The sequence below is a fragment of the Urocampus carinirostris genome, chromosome 1 (assembly GCF_059441175.1).
Source record: "Urocampus carinirostris isolate Australia breed hairy pipefish chromosome 1, RoL_Ucar_1.0, whole genome shotgun sequence".
Taxonomy (NCBI): domain Eukaryota; kingdom Metazoa; phylum Chordata; class Actinopteri; order Syngnathiformes; family Syngnathidae; genus Urocampus; species Urocampus carinirostris.
In genome coordinates, this window is record NC_142349.1 from 63,871,950 (window position 1) to 63,891,666 (window position 19,717).

General features: G+C 40.6%; 1 protein-coding gene across 2 annotated transcripts in view; it reads left to right on the plus strand.

The window, feature by feature from the left end:
- Positions 1-2,372: 2,372 nt before the first annotated feature.
- cables1 (Cdk5 and Abl enzyme substrate 1) overlaps positions 2,373-19,717 on the plus strand; it is a 60,056-nt gene continuing 42,711 nt past the window's right edge. For both annotated transcript variants that reach the window (XM_088348218.1, XM_088348227.1), the window contains exon 1: positions 2,373-3,046. In XM_088348218.1, coding sequence (XP_088204344.1) covers positions 2,535-3,046 — 512 coding nt within the window. In that variant the 5' untranslated portion in view covers positions 2,373-2,534. The remainder of the gene's footprint in view (positions 3,047-19,717) is intronic.

The following is a 19,717-nucleotide window of genomic DNA, read 5'->3' on the forward strand; positions in this document are numbered from 1 at the left end:
AGAGAATTAAAGTGTAAATTAGAGAGAGAAAATAGAAAGAGAGCAAGACAGAGAAAAAGAAAGAGGGAATGAGAGAGAACTAGAGAAAAGAGCAAAAGAGAGAGAAAGAGAGAGTGAACAGGAGAAAGAAAAAGAAGGAGGAATTAATAAAAAAGAAGTGAGTCAGAGAGAAATGGAGAAATACTACCACAATTGTTTTGCAAGTGTTACCTGGCTTCGGTGGCATCCGGTGGAACTATTTAAAACTACAGCTCATTTTCCTCTTGCGCTTCTCTCATTGTTGTCTTGCGGGCCGGATTTAAACCATTGGTGGGCCTGATCTGGCCCGCGGGCCGCCTGTTTGACACCTGTGAGCTAGGGAATGCATTTCTCGGCATGAGACTCTTAGCACATTTTCAAATTGGACATAAAACACTTCTCCTAACGACCACCAGGGGGTGCTAATGTCAACAACTTGTTCATCTCTACTCCTACTTTTTGGTGCAACAAAAGCTCGTGCGCGCGAACTTGTCCGCGCGCGTGTTTGTGTGTGTGTTTAATAGCTCAAAAAGGGGTGGGGAAAGGAAGCTAGCACGTGATTGGAGCAGACTTCGAATTGCTCCCTTCCTTCCCAGTGATGAGAATTCCGGCTCTTTTTAGAGAAGCGGCTCTTTTAGCTAAGCTCACCAAAAAGAGTCTTTTCTTTCACAGACCAGTCGGCTCTTCGAAATTTTTTTGTCTTTACCTGAATACGTTGATTACCGAATATGATGTAACATTAAGCATGATTTGAATTAAATAGGAGAAATATGAAGCGGGAAAAAAAAGAAACTAAAGAAGAAAAAAGTGGAAAAGAGGTAAAAAAAAGGAGAGAAAATAAAGCAGGAAATAACGACAAATCCCTAAAAAGAAAAATAAACATAAAAAACGAAATACAAGAGAAAAAAGGGGGAAAAGAGAGAAAAAATAACAAAAAAGTGTGCGCATCAGAGGTTTCCTACAATTTAATTCTCAGAAAGTGTGGAAATGTCAACTTCCTGTTCATCTTTTCCCTCAAGAAACGAGTGCGCATACATTTTTGGGTGAATGTAGGTTGTGTTTGGTTAATGCAGTCAGATAACTAATTCGCAGGGTTGGGTAGGGTTACTTTAACTTGATTACTTTCAATTACTTTTGGATTACTCCAATACCAAATATGCTAATAAAAGACAAAATAAACTAAATATGAATAAAATTACTAAATTTTGTGCAGGCTTGGGGAGTAACGGAATACACGGAACGGCAAAAATGAGGTTGGGAAGCCGTTTGGATTTATTTTCATTTTGTTTCTGTCGCATTTGATGTTAGTTTTGCCGGAGATCAAAGAGATCAAAGCCAGGAGAGTTAAGCTTACCACGTGTTGTGAGTCATCATTTGATTCATATTTAGTTTATTTTGTCTTTTATTAGCATATTTGGTATCGGAGTAATCCAAAAGTAATTGAATTTATTTTCTTTTTGTTTCCGTCGCATTTTATGTTAGTTTTGCTGGAGATCAAAGAGATCAAAGCCAGGAGAGTTAAGCTTACCACGTGTTGTGAGTCATCATTTGATTCATATTTAGTTTATTTTGTCTTTTATTAGCATATTTGGTATCGGAGTAATCCAAAAGTAATTGAATTTATTTTCTTTTTGTTTCTGTCGCATTTTATGTTCGTTTTGCCGGGGATCAAAGAGATCCAAGCCAGGAGAGAAAGCTTACCACATGTTGTGAGTCATCATTTGATTCAAATTTAGTTTCTTTTGTCTTTTAGATAGATAGATAGATAGATAGATAGATAGATACTTTGTTCATCCATCCAAAAGTAAATGAAAGTACCGTAAATTCCGGACTATAGAGCGTACCTGATTATAAGCCGCACCCACCACATTTTAAGAGGAAAACTGATTTTGTACTTACACAAGCCGCACCTGTGTATAAGCCGCATGCGCCCACATTTAAAAATGTAACACAAACACAAAATTAACCCAAACTCGACTTTAAGTCCCGCGATTGAAAACTAAATGTCCTTCATTAAAGTCCACAGTCCAAAAATCACAGCCGGCTAAATGAACGGAAAATGATACCGATACTTAAGGTTTGATGCAGACCTGCAGAGTCCGGGTCCCGTTGAAAGTAATCCAAAGAAAAAAGTGTATATTTCCAAAGGTATGGGTGGGGGAAAAAAATTAACCCAATCCCGACTTCAAGTTCCGCGATTGAAACTAATCCAGTTAAAGTAACCCAACCCTGCTAATTCGACCAATTCGGTAAACGGTACATTTTGATATTGAAATCCCAACCCTTTCAAGAGTCTGCTCTCAGAGCCGTTTCGTCCGCGAACCACACATCACTATTCCACAATACTGCAAGCACGTGACCTGGCTGTTTTCAACCCACTTCCACGCGTGCACTTAAAAAGACCAACAGTGTCCAAAGGCCTTTGCAACAAAACCCACCCAAGAAATCATCGGAAGTAGGTTTTGATGCGTTGGAGGTGAGGAGGAAGGAAGGAAGGAAGGGAGGAAGGAAGGAGCATGGCGGCGGCCGCGAGCACCAGCAACACCACCGCGGCCACGCTTCTGCACGGCCACCACATCAACAACTCGCAGGCGCGGAAGCGCATGGACCCCAGGCGGAGGCAGGCGGCGCTCTCCTTCCTCACCAACATCTCCCTGGACGGGAGACCCGTGCAGCCGCCGGAGGACACTGCCGCAGGGGAAGAGTCGGAACCCCGCGTGGAGCCGAGCGTCGCCACCTTCGCCGCCTCCTCGCCCGCCGCCGCCACCGCCTTACCCAACCAGGCTCTCCTGGCGAGCAGCCGGACCAGCTCGGTCGCTTCAGCCGGGTCCGTCGCTTCGGAACCCGGAGAGAGCGAACCGCTAACCCCGGGTTTTCCCACGCCCGGAACGCCGCTGTCTGCACCGTCAGCCCGCGGGAGATTGCAAACGTACACCCCGGGGGTCTCGCCCGCGGTGTACCCCAGGCAGGGACCGCATAACTACCCCGCGGAGGTCGCCAACTCCGCGGTGGAGCTGCAACGCTCCAGGTAAAGTCCAGCCAACTTTTGTTCATGTCCATGTTGGAAATGAAATGAGTGGATCCCCTTTCATTGCGGTTCGATACCCGCGGATTAAGCGTTGCTCACGGGCACCAGGCAGCCCTGTAATACAGTCAAACTCCTTTTAACTCCGGGAGGGGGCTATACAGTGGGACCTCGCTACTTCGCGGTTCCACGTTCGCGGGTTCAGAGCTTCGCGGGTCTAAGAAATAATAATAAAATAATAACTATCTCATCTCATTAGCTGCACCGCTCATCCTCAGTAGGGTCGCGGGGGTGCTGGAGCCTATCCCAGCAATCATCCGGCAGTGGGCAGGGGACACCCTGAACTGGTTGCCAGCCAATGGCAGGGCACACAGGGACAGACAACTCGCTCACTCATTCACACCTAGGGACAATTTGGATCGGCCAATTCACCTGAAATGCATGTCTTTGGAATGTGGGAGGAAACCAGAGGAAACCCACGCACGGGGAGAACATACAAACTCCGCACAGGAAGTCCGGTAGCTGGATTTGAACCCACACAGGAGGTTCCCAAGACCTTAGAACTGTGCCGCACACGCGCTAACCACTGTTTGACACCTGTGCCGTAGAGTGTCAGCAAAAACACGCATAAAATCTGCACCGCTTATCCATAGTAGGGCCACGGGGTTGCTGGAGCCCATCCCAGCTATCTTCCTACCTAGGGACAATTTGGACCGGCCAATCAACCTGACATGCTTGTTTTTGGAATGTTGAAAGAAACCCACGCAAGCACAGTGAGAACATGCAAACTCCGCACAGGAAGGCTGGTAGCTAGATTTGATCCCATGACCTCAGAACTAGCCATGCTAACCACTCAGCCGCAATTATCTTCCACTAAGATTGAATATTTCGTCGCTTTTATTAAGGAAAACAACAATTAAATTCATTTCCACTACAGTTTGTTTATCTCAGCCAACTCTAAATAATTGATTAAATGATTTAAAAGTCTTCTTTTTATTTTTATATGAAAATTTAACCTGACTATGAGAATGTATCTCTTCTACTTTATTTCTTATTTATTTTTATTTTATATTTTTCGTCCGTGACCGGATGGGTTTCCTCGATGTACTCTGGTTGATTCATGGTTGTCGGCAAATACAGGTGCAGTGGGTGCTTTGCGAGTGGCGCCCGGCTTTGGCAACATCCTGTGGCTATATTTCAAATTGTAGGTCATTTTTCTCTTGTGCTTCTCTCAGCATTGTCTTGCCAGCCACATAAAAGTATACGGTGGCCCGCATTTGGCCAGCGGGCCATGGGTTTGACACATGCTTGAGCAGCCGGCAGACTGGTTCTGAATATAGCTCTCGGGTGATGCCTCATTGTGATTTTCTTGGAAGTTTAATTTCTAACCGGCATTGGAAATGATTGACATGAATACACGATCAATTTTTAACATTAACATATAATATATATGTAAATCACTCTGTGACTTAACAAAAGTCAGATATTTTAGTGGTTGTCTGAGTCTATTTTAACCTTCTATTAATTACAACATGGTAATAACATAGTAATAACACGGTAACAACACGGTAAGTTGTTATTTTAGAAACGCATATCAAACTGGTAGCCATTTGCGCGAATCAGGAACAAAAATCCGGGTGATCTCCATAAAAGAAGAAGACCCCTCACTCTAGATGTCTTCTGGATGTGGAAATCTGAGTTAATTGTGGTGTGGCCAGTTCAAGACGCGATTTTAGTCTTGAGTTAATCTTGTGTTTTATCTTTATTTTTATCTTTGCCTTTACTCAACTCAAGTTAATCTCTTTTTATCTTTTAAAGTTCATAATATTCTTTTATGTCTACATGTACGGTGGAACCTCGGTTCTGGACCATAATCCGTTCCGGAGTCCTGTTCGAAAACCGATTTGTTCGATCACCGAAATCATTTTTCCCATTAAAAATAATGTAAATCGTTTTAATCCGTTCCAACACCCTGAATGTTTACCTTGAATGTTTAACGTAAACATAAAGCTAACCCGGGCTAATCGTACGTTCGCGTTAGCGTAATCTTCCGTACGAAAGATGACGCTAACATGAACGTGTAAAAAAAAAAAAAAAAAAAAAGCATAAAGAATTATGAATAGGATTTCTTACCTTTGTGGTGGTCAGCAGAAGGCGCAGGTGCACGGTGAGAAGGATGGAGGAGGAAGGAAAATTATTGTTTGGAAGGATGTTCTTTTCTCTTAAAATACCGTATTCCCTAGCAAGATCAGACACTCGCACACCTCCTTCATATTTTGCTATTATTTCTTTCTTAAATGCAATAGTTGTACGCACTACTCTTCTTTTTTCACCTGTAGCAACTTTGCTGCTTGCTTGACTTTCTTCGGAGGCATAATAAGGGGCTAAAACACCCGTACGCCGCTCAGCATCGCACCCTAGCGTACGCACTGACGCATTACCGGCGTTCGAACTCCGATTTTTTGACCGAACAACGAAGCAAGAATTTCTCGAGATTTTTGGACGGACTCTGATTTGTTCGAACTGAGACGCGTTCGAAAACCGAGGTTCCACTGTATATAGTTTCCTCGTTTCTATTTTTACGCTGGCAACTGTGTGGACAGCAAAAAAAAAAAATGTCATTGGGCAGGGAATTGTGGTTTCTTACTGTGCGTGTAACGATAAACAATTTGAATCTTGAATCTTAAATCGTTCGATTTTAAACTTAGAATACTTACAACAACCTGGTAAGGACACAATATTCACATAACATAACCTGATGCCGTAAATTCCGGACTATAAGCCGCTACTTTTTTCCCAAACGTTCAACCCTGCGGCTTATTCAGTGATGCGGCCAATTTATGTCATTTTTCTAACGGCCGCCAGCGGCGCTCGAGTACAAAAGATAAGATTTAGACCGGTGGAATATATGCGCCGAGGAAGACTGCAACTTCTTAGCTTGTGCACAAATTAAATTAGCGTAGCCATATCCTCATCATGCAAATTGCAAAAAGAAAGGCACATGACGTGGCTTTCAAGCTAAAAGCAAACGGGCAGTCCGATAAAGAAGGAAACAGAGCTACTTCACTTTGCGAGCGTGTTGCTAGCGTGTTTTTGAATATGGGAGCGTGGGACGACATCTATATGACAAAGCCTCTTTCCCATGATGGGGAAGACGACTTTGATGACGTCAGGTACAAGGAGGAAGATAAGGACAGTTTACCGTGGTTTCTACAAGTACGGTATGTTTTTTTTAACAGAGCTGTAGACTGTCTTGCGAGCATGTTGCTAGTAGCGTTTTGCTACCCTTCACAGGCACGGTTTGGGTTGAAAGTAATAATAAATATTATTAAAGCTTTGAAAACTCTCGGTGTACCGCCTTTCTTTGTAAATATGTGTAACCGATGTATAATATGTATTTGCACCTGTATATTTTTGTAATGTATTTATTTGAGACACTTCTTCTGATATGTTTTGCGAATTAAAGAAGAGGGGCAGAGCAAATGCAGGCTGACAGGAAGTGAGGTAAAGGTGAGTGAGACCTGTTGTCACGGCGGACAATAGTGGATATATAATTTTCCCACCCTTACCTTTGGAAATATAGACTTTTTTTCCTTGGATTAGTTTCAACGGGACTATGCAGGTCTGCATCAAACGTTAAGTACCGGTATCATTTTCTGTTCATTTTGCCGGCTGTGGTTTTTGGACTGTGCACTTTATATTAAGTTACAATCTCTGGACTCAAATCTGGGTTTGGGCTAATTTTGTGATTGTGTTACATGTTTTTATGTGGGCGCATGCGGCTTATGTAAGGCTTGTGTAAGTACAAAATCGGTTTTCCTCTTAAAATGTGATGGGTGCGGCTTATAATCTGGTGCGCTCTATAGCCCGGAATTTACGGTATTTAGGAAATGCATATAAAACTGGTAGCCTGACATGCTAATCGGTAACAAAAACAGGCAGCTAGCTTCATAACAGTTGTTGACCCTTGTATTTTGGGCCATTTCCTGTTCCTTTTTTAAATATGTTCGGTTTAAAGGAGGCATCTCCTATTTCAGAGGTCACCAACCTTTTTGAAACAAAGAGCTACTTTTTTGTTACCGATTATGGGGAGACGGCTACTAGTTTGAGATGGATTTCTTAAATAACAACTGATTGTGTTATTACTATGTTACTACTATGTTATAACCGTGTTGTCATCGTTAGCGGGGTTAAAAAAAGGCTCAGTCAACGACTAACAAAGTAACGTCTCATTTATTTTTTGGTAACCTTTTATCGACCGGTGCCGACGGCAGCTGTCATCAACAGTTGCTTGCTGGTTCTTTGATGCCAAAACCTTCTGCTACCACGTCGCCCTGAGACCAAAACCTTTATTAACTGACCTGGACTAATACATCTATAATTTTTAATTAGATGTGAAAATAAATTGTACTTTATTGTTTTACAAGAAGTGCATACGTAAAATAAAAAAATCGTACCTCACAAAAATGCTCAGGAGAATATTGTGAGACGACAGCATAGGGTACATATGCAAACAAAGACAATGAGCTGCCCGCCTCGCTCGACTTATGCAGTTTGTTAAGTACTTAAAAACACGCAGGCAACGAAAAATAAAATGAAAGCAACGGCATCAGGAACACATCGAGGAGGGCAACTGTTTCAGGCTTTTGATGTACAGACGCTGCCCAACTTACGAACGTTCGTAAGTTGAATTTGTTTGTAAGTTGCTTCAGTGCTATATTTTGTATGTTTCAGGTTTATTTAAGTATGTTTAAGGCTTGTAACCTGTATCGTTTTGTACTAAAAAAATAATCATTTCATAAAATAAAATGCTCTATAAAGTTAGGTTTAACTTTTGGAAGATGAGCTTCAAGAGATACTCCTCTGTGGTAGAAAGTGGCCGAAAAAAAAGGGTTCCGACCAATTTCTGAACCGCATCACGCTTTCTTATTCCACTTTCATTTCAAAAGTTCGTAAGTTGCTTCAGTGCTATAGTGTGTATGTTTAAGGCTTGTATAAGTAAGCTGTATTGTTTTGTGCTTAACAGTAAACCTTTCATAAAATTATATGTTCCATAAAGATAAATTAAGTTGAGCTCAACTTACTTTTGGAAGATGTGTTTCAAGAGTTAGGCGACTTCCTCCTCCGTGGTCAAAATTATTCCCAATATGATAGTCAGTGGGGCAGCATAGCGGTGCAGTGGTTAGCGTGTGTTCAACACAGTTCTGAGGTCATAAGATCGTACCTCCTGTGTGGAGTTTGCATGTTCTCCCCGTGCTTGCGCGGGTTTCCTCCGGGCATTCCCACATTCCCAAAACATGCAGGTCAGGTTAATTGACCGGTCCAAATTGTCCCTAGGTGTAAATGAGCGAGTGAGTTATCTGTCTCTGTGTAACCTGCTACTGGCTGGCAACCAGTTCAGGGTGTCCCCTGCCCACTGCCCAAGGACGGCTGGGATGGGCTCCAGCACCCCCGCAACCCTACTGAGGATAAGCGGTGCAGATAATGGATGGATGATAGTTACTGCTCCATTCTATGACGAGGGTCTGTTCATGCTATTTTTATTCATGCAGGTGGCGCGAAGTTATACGAAACCTCTGTCTTCCTCAACACATATTCCACTGGTCTCACTCTTACCTTTCCTGCTCAGGCGCCCCCTGGCGGCCGTTAGAAATAATGATAGGCCGCGGGCTTGAAAGTCGCAACTATAGTCCGATTTTACGTTACATTAAAATCGTAATATATTTAATATTTCCTCCAATTATTAACAACTGACCACTCCTTTAGTTTCGATACCATAAACTAGTGATTTGTTTCTTGGGTCGAATCTCTGAGGCATGTGCCGAGATGTGTTATCACCAATAGCATATTGCTGCGAAACGGGACTGGCAGAGTGTATTTTTGTCAGGCCTGGCTGCTCTTTTTAGCCATTACTGTAGTTCCGCTTAAAATCAACTGCACTCGCACAGCAGCAATCCATTATCCCAAGTCCTATATTGCTGCAAGCGAGGACCAGCAGAAGGCCCTTTTTCAAGAGTTGTGCCATTCTGGCTTACTTAAAATGAAATTCACTGTTGTGGCTGCAATCCGTTATCCCCTGTTCACTGTTGTCGAAAACTGCAACCTGCAGAGTCCGGGCAACTAAAGCGTGCCCCTGTGAACTACTTAAAACAAATTGCACTGTTTTGTCCTGATCCATTATCCCCAGGCGACTATTGTCGAGAGCAGGGCTGAGAGAGGAAATTTGTGTCTAGTGTGTGTCATGATTGCAGATTCAGAGCACCTGCGACTGCTTGATTGGCGCCAACACCCCGGACAGCTGATTGGCTGATGTGCTCTTTTTAAACCCCCGGCTTCCAAGCCGTCAGATCGTTATGCGAACTGATGCCTCCAGCTCAGTAAGCTCTTACGTCAGACTCTGTTCCTGCCCTGCTTTTCTCTGCCTGATCCTCATTGCCAACCTGTTTGCGGACCTGACTCTGCCCCGTTCTACCTGCCTGTTATCCGATCTGTTTTGCCCCGTTTCCCGCCTGCTTCCTGTTGCCGACCTCATTTCCGAACTTGACACCGCCTTTGCTCTCCAGTCCCGGCTAGCGACTTGTAATTCTATGAATATGAATACAATTATGACTCACAACAGGTGGTAAGCTTTCTCTCCTGGCCTTGATCTCTTTGATCTCCGGCAAAACTAACATCAAATGCGACAGAAACAACATGAAAATAAATCCAAACAGCTTGCCAACATCATTTTTGCTATTCCATGTATTCCGTTACTCCCCAAGCCTGCACAAAATGGAGTCATTTTATTCATATTTAGTTTCTTTTGTCTTTTATGAGCATATTTGGTATTGTAGTAATCCAAAAGTCATTGAAAGTGATCAAGTTAAAGTAACCCTACCCAACCCTGATCACAACTATCTCAAAGGACAGGCCACAATTTCTGTACTTTCTGCCTAAAATAACCAGCTCCTGTGTGGCCAGGTTCCATTATTCCCGGTCGACTAGGTTCATATTCCTGGGGTTTCTGTTCGCCATTAACCAAAATAAACGAAAGTACACAAAAAAGGATACTACGTACATTATTACGTAACGCTCCAAGCGCCTCTTTTGTGGTTTTACATTCAGCCAGCTGCTAGTAGAAACGTGTCCGGAGGTGATGCACCCACTTACACACACACACACACTTTCCACTTCCTTTCTCAGGGGCCCCAACAGGCACGTTCTCCCCTCAGACTTGTTCTTGGCCCGGAGCCTCGCTCCCATTTAAGAAGTCTCAGAGCATCAACCAGTACAGTCGAGAGAAAAGTAAGAAATCGGAGCTCTCGCCATCTTATTATTTTTTAAAACATGCGGGACTTTGAGAGTTGGCACCAGTGTTCCCTCTAAGCACATTCTCAGCGCACAAGAAAATCTAGCCAGCGCACAAAAATGAGGGCTCAAAATTACTAATTAAGAAGCGACTTAAGTCAAAGTTACAGTGCCATGAAGGTAAAAATACACGGTTTTCCCTGACGCTGTGTCCTAAAAGCGGTATTTTGAAGTCAAGGTTGAATTAGAACGAAGTTGAGTAAAGTTAGTAGAGTTTGTTGAGAACCGGCTTCTTCGGCTTGGCTCACTTAAAGGAACCGGCTCTTTCGGGTCCTAAACGGCTCTTCAGGTTGTTTTCGCTTCTTTAATCCCAACATGACCAAATATTATGTAAAACTATGCACAAAATGACTTAGAAGAAGGGGGGAATAGAACAAAAAAGAAAAAAATACCAAAATAAAAAAGTAGTGAAGAGCTGGGAAAAAAAGAAACAAAACAAAGAGAAAAAAAGAAGGAAACATTTAGAAAAAAGCCAGAAGAAAAGAAAGAAACGTAGGAAAAAAAGAAATGGAGAAAAAAAAAGAAAAAAGTAACAGCTCGGTACACGATGAGACTCTTTTTAAAGGAATTGAAACAAAAGTAGAAAATAAACACGGAAAAAAGAAAAAAGATTTTGTGTTACATTCAAATAATTTCCAATTGTATCAAGTGAATCTTGTTGCCAACATTGTACTTCCTCTAAAAAATGTGATTAAGTACAGTTCTGTATCTTGCAACCGACTAAATAAGCCCCCAAAAATGTTAATAGTATGCGACAAAATATATCAGGAAAAAAAAACGAAATGGATATCTTGTGAAAGAATTGTAAGAACAAACGACGTTTGTAGGCCGTACAACCTTTGCAATAGCACACGAGTCAATTCATTCAAAAGAGAAAAATCATTTTGCATTGCCAGAAACTCATCAAAATGTAACTTGATGTCAAGTTTTGGACATGTTTTGATCATTAATTATCATGCCACACTTGGGATTATGGTGGCTCACTGTTGTTTCAAGCGTTGCTCACCGACTTTGTGTGAATGCTCAGACCCGTAAGGAAAATTAAAGGGAACATTGGTTGGCACGCTTAGAATCAATTACAACACAAACGAAGGAAAGACTGTTTTCTCCTGTCAGGGGGGAAAGGAAAACATGCGACTGATTTGCTTTGCCAGATCCTCCCCCTCCCCTCGGATAAATAAAATCGAGAACGTACTTGTTTGTGAAAGTCTGTGTCCTTATCGCTCTGCAGTCGAGTGCTGCGTATTCACAGATAATAAAAAAAAAAATTCTCAGTATTTTTTCCTGTAACATTCTTTTCCTACTTTGAGCGCCTTCTTCGTGAAAAACATGAACTTAGTTTTTTATCAGTGTTTTATTTTGGTAGATTTTTTTCATTTTAAAAAATAAATTATTTTAGCGTTTTTTTTTTTTTTTTTAAATAAATATTTAAACCAGAAAATTGCTTTATTTTTGGTGGACGTGGATTTTTGTGTGTAAAATTTTTGTTAAATAAATTGTACATATTTAATAGTTTTTCAGCATAAATGTGCAACATTCTTTTCCCATTTTGAGCGCCTTCTTCGTGAAAAACATGAACTTGGTTTTTTATCTGTTTTTTTTTTGTAGATTTTTTTTATTTTAAAAAATAAATTATTTTTGCGTTTTTTTTTTTTAAATAAATATTTAAACCAGAAAATTGCTTTATTTTTGGTGGACGTGGAATTTTGTGTGTGATGATATTTTATGTTAAATAAATTGTACATATTTAATAGTTTTTCAGCATAAATGGCTTATTTCGGCAATTTTAAGTCTCCTAAACTTTTCCAACTATTAAGCATTTTATCGCTGTCATGAGAAACTATTTTTACCTCCTTTATATTCTGGTTATAAATCTTTTAGGTTTCAAACAAGGGTTTCAGATACATTTTAAGGTTTTAAGGTGATTTTAGAGATCCCGACTAGGGTTTATGCTCCTACAAGTGTTTTTAGGGTTTTGAAGTAGGGTTTTAAACTAGAGTTTTGGATTCAAATTTGGGTTTTAAAGTGTTTTTTATGAATTCGAACTACGGTTTCAAACGAGGGTTTCTGCTTCATATTAGGATTTAAAAGTTCTATTAGGGTTTTGAACTGAGGTTTTGGCTTCTTTTGGTTTTAAAGCTTTCTTAAGGTCTCGAGCTAGGGTTTTGAACTAGGGTTTCTCATTTATATTAGTGGTTGAAAGCATTTCTAGGGTTTCAAACAAGGGTTTCTGCTTCATATTAGGATTTTGAAGTTCTATTAGGGTTTTAAACTGAGGTTTTGGCTTTTTTCACTTTTAAAGAGTTCTTGAGGTCTCAAGCTAGGGTTTCGAACTAGGGTTTCTCATTTATATTAGTGATTGAAAGCATTTCTAGGGTTTCAAACGAGGGTTTCGGATTTATATTGGTGTTTTAAAGCGTTCTTAGGGTTTCCAACTTTTTTACACAAAAGCAACAATACTTCTTTTACTTGATATTGACAGATTTAAGAACAATTAGTCTTCAAATAACTCTAGGGTTAACCATTGAGAGAAGATTTAGATCGTGAGCAAACAAGAGCTAATTTCAGAGGGTTTCTTCTTACATTATCTTGACAACTTACGTACAAGATTCAGAGACGATTGTTCGTATGTAGAATTTGTTCGTAAGTTGCTTCAGTTCAGATATGTTCTATAAAGATAATTAAAAGTTGAGTTCAACTTACTTTTGGAAGATGCGCTTCAAGAGTTAGGCGAGTTCCTACGCCGTGGTAAAAAGTGGCGGAAAAATAGACCACTTTCTCAACCGCATCAAGGTTTCTTATTGCACTTTCATTTAATAAGAAACGGCTCGCCTCTTCTTTACACTTTACACCAACCATATTGAATGGACGCACAAGATATTGATCAATGAAAACGTCAAAGTTCTTAGCGCACTAGATATACAGTACACGTTGTTATGTTTACACGCGAACTAGGAAGTAGAAGCCGGATTTCTTCTTCGGGGTGGATGCTGTGTGACCTCTCACAGCGCCACCATGCCAGTAGTGGCGGAAAGGAGCTCCACAGTACTTTCCTGTACTTGGAAAAAGGTGCATACAGAACAAAATCTAACTTACAGCAATTTCCGGATAGTTTTAGACATCCCCCAAAAAATGTACGTGTCTACCGTTTTACGTAAGTCGAATGGTCGTAAGTACGGGAGCATCTGTATTCAGAGAGGGAAGGGTTGGACAAAATTACTTGTATTATCTTTTATTTTACATTCAAAACTGTAGTGCATGTGTGTGTATATATAATATATATATCCATCCAACCATCCATTATCTGCACCGCTTATTTACAAAGAATGACAATACAAAGGAAATTACTATTACTAATTACAGTAGGGTCGCGGGGGTGCTGGAGCCCATCCCAGCCATCATCAGGCAGTGGGCAGGGGACACCCTGAACTGGTTGCCAGCCAATCGCAGGGCACACAGGGATAGACAATTCGCTCGCTCAGTCACACTTAGGGACAATTTGGACCGGCCAATCCACCTGAAATGCATGTCTTTGGAATGTGGGAGGAAACCGGAGTGCCCGGAGGAAACCCACGCAAGCACGGGGAGAACATGCAAACTCCGCACAGGAAGGTTGGTAGCTGGATTTGAACCCATGACCTCAGAACTGTACCGCACACGCGCTAACAACTGCGCCGCTGTGCTGCATAATATATATATATATATATATATATATATAATCTCGCAAAATTTAAATCAAGGTTCATTGTGTAACTATAACCTTATCCTCCTTGTTTTATAACCTTATCTTCTCTGTTCCTTTATCTTCTTGTTTTTTTTTTTACCTCACTGTGAATGTGTGAAACTGGAGTGTCATGCCCAATTTCGTTGTCACAATATGTTAACCCATCTTGTAACAATGACAATAAAGGTATCTTCTAATCTATTCTATTCTATTCTATTACTTATCTGTGATTCTGTTTTGAAGAAAGGAACGTCTTGGGAACTTTTTGTTCTTTAACCCTCACTCTATTAAAAATAATCCTTGGAGGAATGCATAATGTATAATTGTCATTAATGTCCAACTACATAAGTGAACAAACGTCACGTCCATGTGTTATTGTTTAAAAGTAATTTGGCGTGAAGAGACGCCTTTTGGTCTGCAGGGGTTGGTGCAAAGTCCTCGTGGGGTCAACACACTGTGGTTCCTATCACTGTTTTTTTATTTGTTTGCTAAGAGCTGGATGAAAGATTAAAGGGATACATGCAATGTCGGTGAGCAACGCTTGAAACAACACTGAGCAACAGCAATCCCAAGTGTGGCAACTAAATCATTATCAAACATGTCCAAAACTTGACATCAGGTTACATTTTGCATGAGTTTCCGGCAATGCAAAATGATTTTTCTCTTTTGAATGAATTAACTCATGTACGATTAAGGTTGTACAGCCTACAAACGTCATTTGTTTTAACAATTCTTTCACAAGATTTCCATTTCTTTTATTCCTGGTATCTTTTGTCGCATAATACTAGCATTTTTGGGGGCTTATTTAGTCAGTTGCACGATACAGAACTGCATTAAATTACATTTTTTAGTGGAAGTACAATGTTGGCAACACGATTCACTTGATATAATTGGAAATTATTCGAATGCAACCCAAACTTTTTCTTCTTTTTCCCTGTTTTTTCCATTTTATTTAAATTCCTTTAAAAAAATCTGATTGTGTTTATTTTTTCCTCGCTGTTCCTTTTTTCTTTTTGTTCTCTATTTACTTTTTCCTTTGTTTCTTTCTTTTCCTTTTTACTGGCTTTTTTTCTGATTTTTTTCCTTCTTTTTTCTCTTCCTTTTGTTTCTTTTTTTCTCAGCTTTTCACTACTTCTTCATTTTGTTTTTTTTTTGTTTTTTGTTCTATACCCCCTTCCTTTAAGTCATTTTGTGCATAATTTTACATAATATTTGGCCATATAGGGATGAAAGAAGCAAAAACAACCCGAAAAGCCGTTTAGGACCCGAAAGCCGGTTCCTTTTAGTGAGCCGAGCCGAAGAAGCCGGTTCTCGAAAAACTCTACTAACTTTACTTAACTTCGTTCTACTTCGACATTGACTTCAAAATACCGCATTTAGAACACAACGTCAGGGGAACCCTTGTATTGCGCAATTGCTGTATCACTAGCATACAAATCTGTATTTAAACTGCTTTTTTGACTAAATTTGGACCTCGTTGGACAAATTAAAAACAAAAATAACTATTTTTGGACTAAATATCATCCACAACCCAAATTCAAATCCTAAATGTTGGACTTCATCATGTCTAAAATGGAACAGACCAGATTTAGAGCAAATCTAATGTCCAAAAGTAGTCTGGTGCTAGCTATGCTACATTGGATTAAGATCCGAAAGTGACAAAATGTGGAAAAGGGAACGAGTTGTTATGCTTCCCAGATGCTCAACCCGGCTTCTGTTGTTTTATCTCCTCGCGCCGACGCCCGTTACGCAGGCATCAACTTGTGAGTTTGAAACCTCATGAGACTTTCGTAAACGGAGACATCTTTTGTCGATCTCGGTCTCTGGTTAACCACGAGCTCTGCGGGAAGACGTTAGCTTGCTTAAGAGTCTGCACTTGTCACATTCAATGACGCAAGTTTATTCCCGCGAACAAACAACAAAGGTGCATTTTTTCGAACACATGATAGCGAAGTAAAACTTAGCGTTAGATGCTAACTAAGAAAGGCTAGCTTAACAAAAAGCAATAGATTCTGGTTGAAATCTAAGAGGCGTTTATTCAGGTTTCATACTTTATATATGGTTTATAGCAGGGGTGTCAAACAGGCGGCCGGCGGGCCGGATCAGGCCCACTAAGGGATTGAATCCGGCCCGCGAGACAATGCTGAGGGAAGCACAAGAGAAAAACAAGCTGCATGTTGAAATATGTCCACTTGATGTGGCCAAAGCCAGCTGCCTCTCACAAACACTGTACTAGTATTTACCCCTCTCTCTCTCTCTCTCTCTCTCTCTTCCTCTGTTTTCTCTCACTCTCCATCTCTCCCTTTCACTTTCTCTCTTTCTCTTTTTCTCTTTCTTTGATCCTTTTTGTCTTTCTTTGTGTCTTTTTACCTTATTGTTCTCTCTCTTCCCTTTTCCTTTTCTCTCCCTCTCTTCTCTCATTCTCCCTCTTTCTCTTGCTTTCCCCTTCTCTTTTTCTCTCCTTATCTTTTCTCTCCTTTTCACTTTCTAATTCTCTGTGTATTTCTTTCTTTCTCTTTACCTCCCCCTCTCTCACTAGTTCTCTTTCTATCTCTTTTGTTTCTCACATTCTCCTTCTTTCTCTCTCTCTTTCTTTCTCCCTTTCTCTCTTTGTTTGTCCCACCCTCTCTCTTTTTCATTGTCCTTAATCTACTAGTCCGGACCCCGAGAGAATATTTGGTCTTTCGTGTGGCCCCCGGGTTAAAATGAGTTTGACACCCCTGGTTTATAGGTTTCCGACAGTTGTTTCAAACTAGTTTCAGATTTATATTAGGGCTTTGAAGCTTTTTTTTAGGGTTTCCAGTTTCCAACTAGGGTTCAAAACCCGGGTATTAGATTTATATTAAGGGTTTAAAGCATTCTAAGGGTTCTAAACTAGGGCTTCATCTTCATTTTCGAGCGTTAAAGCTTTTTTAGGGTTTAAGATTAGAGATTCCATCTCAGGTTTTGGCTTCATATTAGAGTTTTAAATCATTTTAAGATTTTTGCTTCATTCTAGGATTTTAAAGCGTTTTGGGGGTTTCAAATTAAGGGTTCTAACTAGGTTTTCAGCTTCATTTTAGGATTTTAAAGGTTGTTTTACAGTCTCCAACTAGGGTTTTGAACGCAGGGTTTTGGATTCATGTAGTTTTAAAACGTTTTTAGGGTTTTGAAATAGGGTTTCAAACTAGGGTTTCATCTTACAGTGATTTAAGAGTTTGTAAGCTTTTTTAGGGTTTCAAACTCGGGATTTAGATTTTAAAGGGTTTTAGAATTTCTGCTTCATTCTAGGGTTTGAAATCTATCTACCCTGGTCATATCTCTCAAGAGGGGCGACCGACAGCAAGACTAACACATAATGATAGGTTGGTCGTTTTGGTTGTAACATTTCTCCGAATTCACTGTGTGAATATAACTTGTTTTTATATTCCTAAATATAAAAACAATCTTTCACACACACACACACACACACACGAAGTAACGTTTCAATAATCAGTCTAATTGCATCTCTTGTACGTTTATCAGTCTTGTACTCTTTTATTTTGAAGTTGCATTTCCGGTGAATTTTTTTGTTTCCTGTTTGAATAAAGTTAACTAGACACACGGGAGCGGGCAGTGCTGCCGGGGCACAGGAAAGTGCTCTCCCGCTAGGGAAATGTATTTACCTTAATGCTTGTTTTTATTTGAGTAATTCTGCCAACATAGAGTTTATATAAGTTTTAACTTTATCACATACACAAAAAACAAAATAAATAACAAAGGAAAGTAGCAAAAAAACACACAAAAATTTGACCATGGCCAACCTACACAAGTTAAGCACCTTGACACCGAAGTTGGACATGCTGTGATACAACACACTCTTCTGTTCAACAGCAGGGCCAGACAGATTTCACTGGTTTACCCCTGCCGCATCATACGGGTGCCCTGCCCATCCCTTAGAATGGGTCCAAACATCTCACTATCCTTTCGCAAACCTCATTCCTATCACCAACAAGAGCTCTAGCGTCCGCTACTTTTAGACCTCTTTCCTGCAGTGCACTCATGACACCATCTATCCTCGTCAATCGCGGCCTTCCTCTTGGTCTCCTTCCATTGACTTCTGCTCTGTAGATCCTCTTCAACAATCGCTTCTCATCCATCCTCTGCATGAGTCCAAACCAAACAATGCGTTTTGGGGGTTTCAATTTAAGGGTTCTAACTAGGGTTTCAGCTTCATTTTAGGGTTTTAAAGGTTGTTTTACGGTCTCCAACTAGGGTTTTAAATGCTGGGTTTTAGATTCATACAATTTTAAAACTTTTTATAAGGTTTCGAAATAGGGTTTTAGCACACCATAATTGAAGGTCCTTAAAGCGTTTTTAGGTTTTCCAACTCGGGTTTTCACCTCGCGTTTGGATTCAATGTTGAGGTGTTCTCGGGCAAAACACTTGGCCCTTAAGGCCCCCGATAGGCAGGTCTGTGCCTTGCACAGCTGTTGCCGCTATCTTGTGCCTTAGTGTTTGAGAAAGGGTTAATGTGAAGCACATTGTAAAGTGCTTTGGGAGGTTTTTAGTGACTTAAAACACGCTCTAAATTTACCATTTATATTAAGGTTTTAAATCATTTTTAGGGTTTTTAAATAGGGTTCTTAAGGATGGGCTGGGCACCCGTATGATGCGGCAGGGGTAAACCAGTGAAAGCTGTCAGGCCCTGCTGTTGAACAAAAGAGTGTGTTGTGTCACCCTGACCCGAGTGACATGGCCGCTTTCTGGTGTCCCGTTTCATCTGGAGGGAAGAAAGCATGACCGACTTGGGTGCCGAGGTGCCTAACTTGTTTGGGTGTTTGGGCAATTGGGTTGGCCATGGTCCAAAAATTTGTGTGTGTTTTTTTGCTATTTATTTCCACTTTATTTTCTTTGTTATTGTATGTGTGTGTCTTGCTCTCGGTCACCCCTCTTGAGGGATATGACCAAGGTAGATAGATACATAGATAAATAGGGTTATAAACTAGGGTTTGGGCTTCATTTAATGCTTCATTTGGGGTTTCCAACTAGGGTTTAAAACCCGGGTTTCTGATTCATATTGGAATTTTAAAGCATTATACGTTGTCTGCTTCATATTCGGGTTTCCAACTAGGGCAAGTTAAATCGTTAAGGTGGTGCAGCAAAAGGATGGCATCATAGAAGCAGGGTTGGGTAGGATTACTTCAACTGGATTACTTTCAATTACTTTTGGATTACTCCAATACCAAATATGCTAATAGAAGACAAAAGAAACTAAACATGAATAAAATGACTACATTTTGTGCAGGTTTGGGGAGTAACGGAATACATGGAACGGCAAAAATGATGTTGGCAAGCCGTTTGGATTTATTTTCATTTTGTTTCTGTCGCATTTTATGTTCGTTTTGCCGGAGATCAAAGAGATCAAAGCCAGGAGAGAAAGCTTACCACGTGTTGTGAGTCATCATTTGATTCATATTTAGTTTCTTTTGTCTTTTCTTAGCATATTTGGTATTGGAGTAATGGGGCGGCAGTAGCTCAGGAGGTAGAGCGCTCGTCTTGGGATCAAGGGATCCCTGTTCGAATCCCGGCTCGTCCGTGTTACATGTCGAAGTGTCCTTGGGTAAGACACTGAACCCCTAATA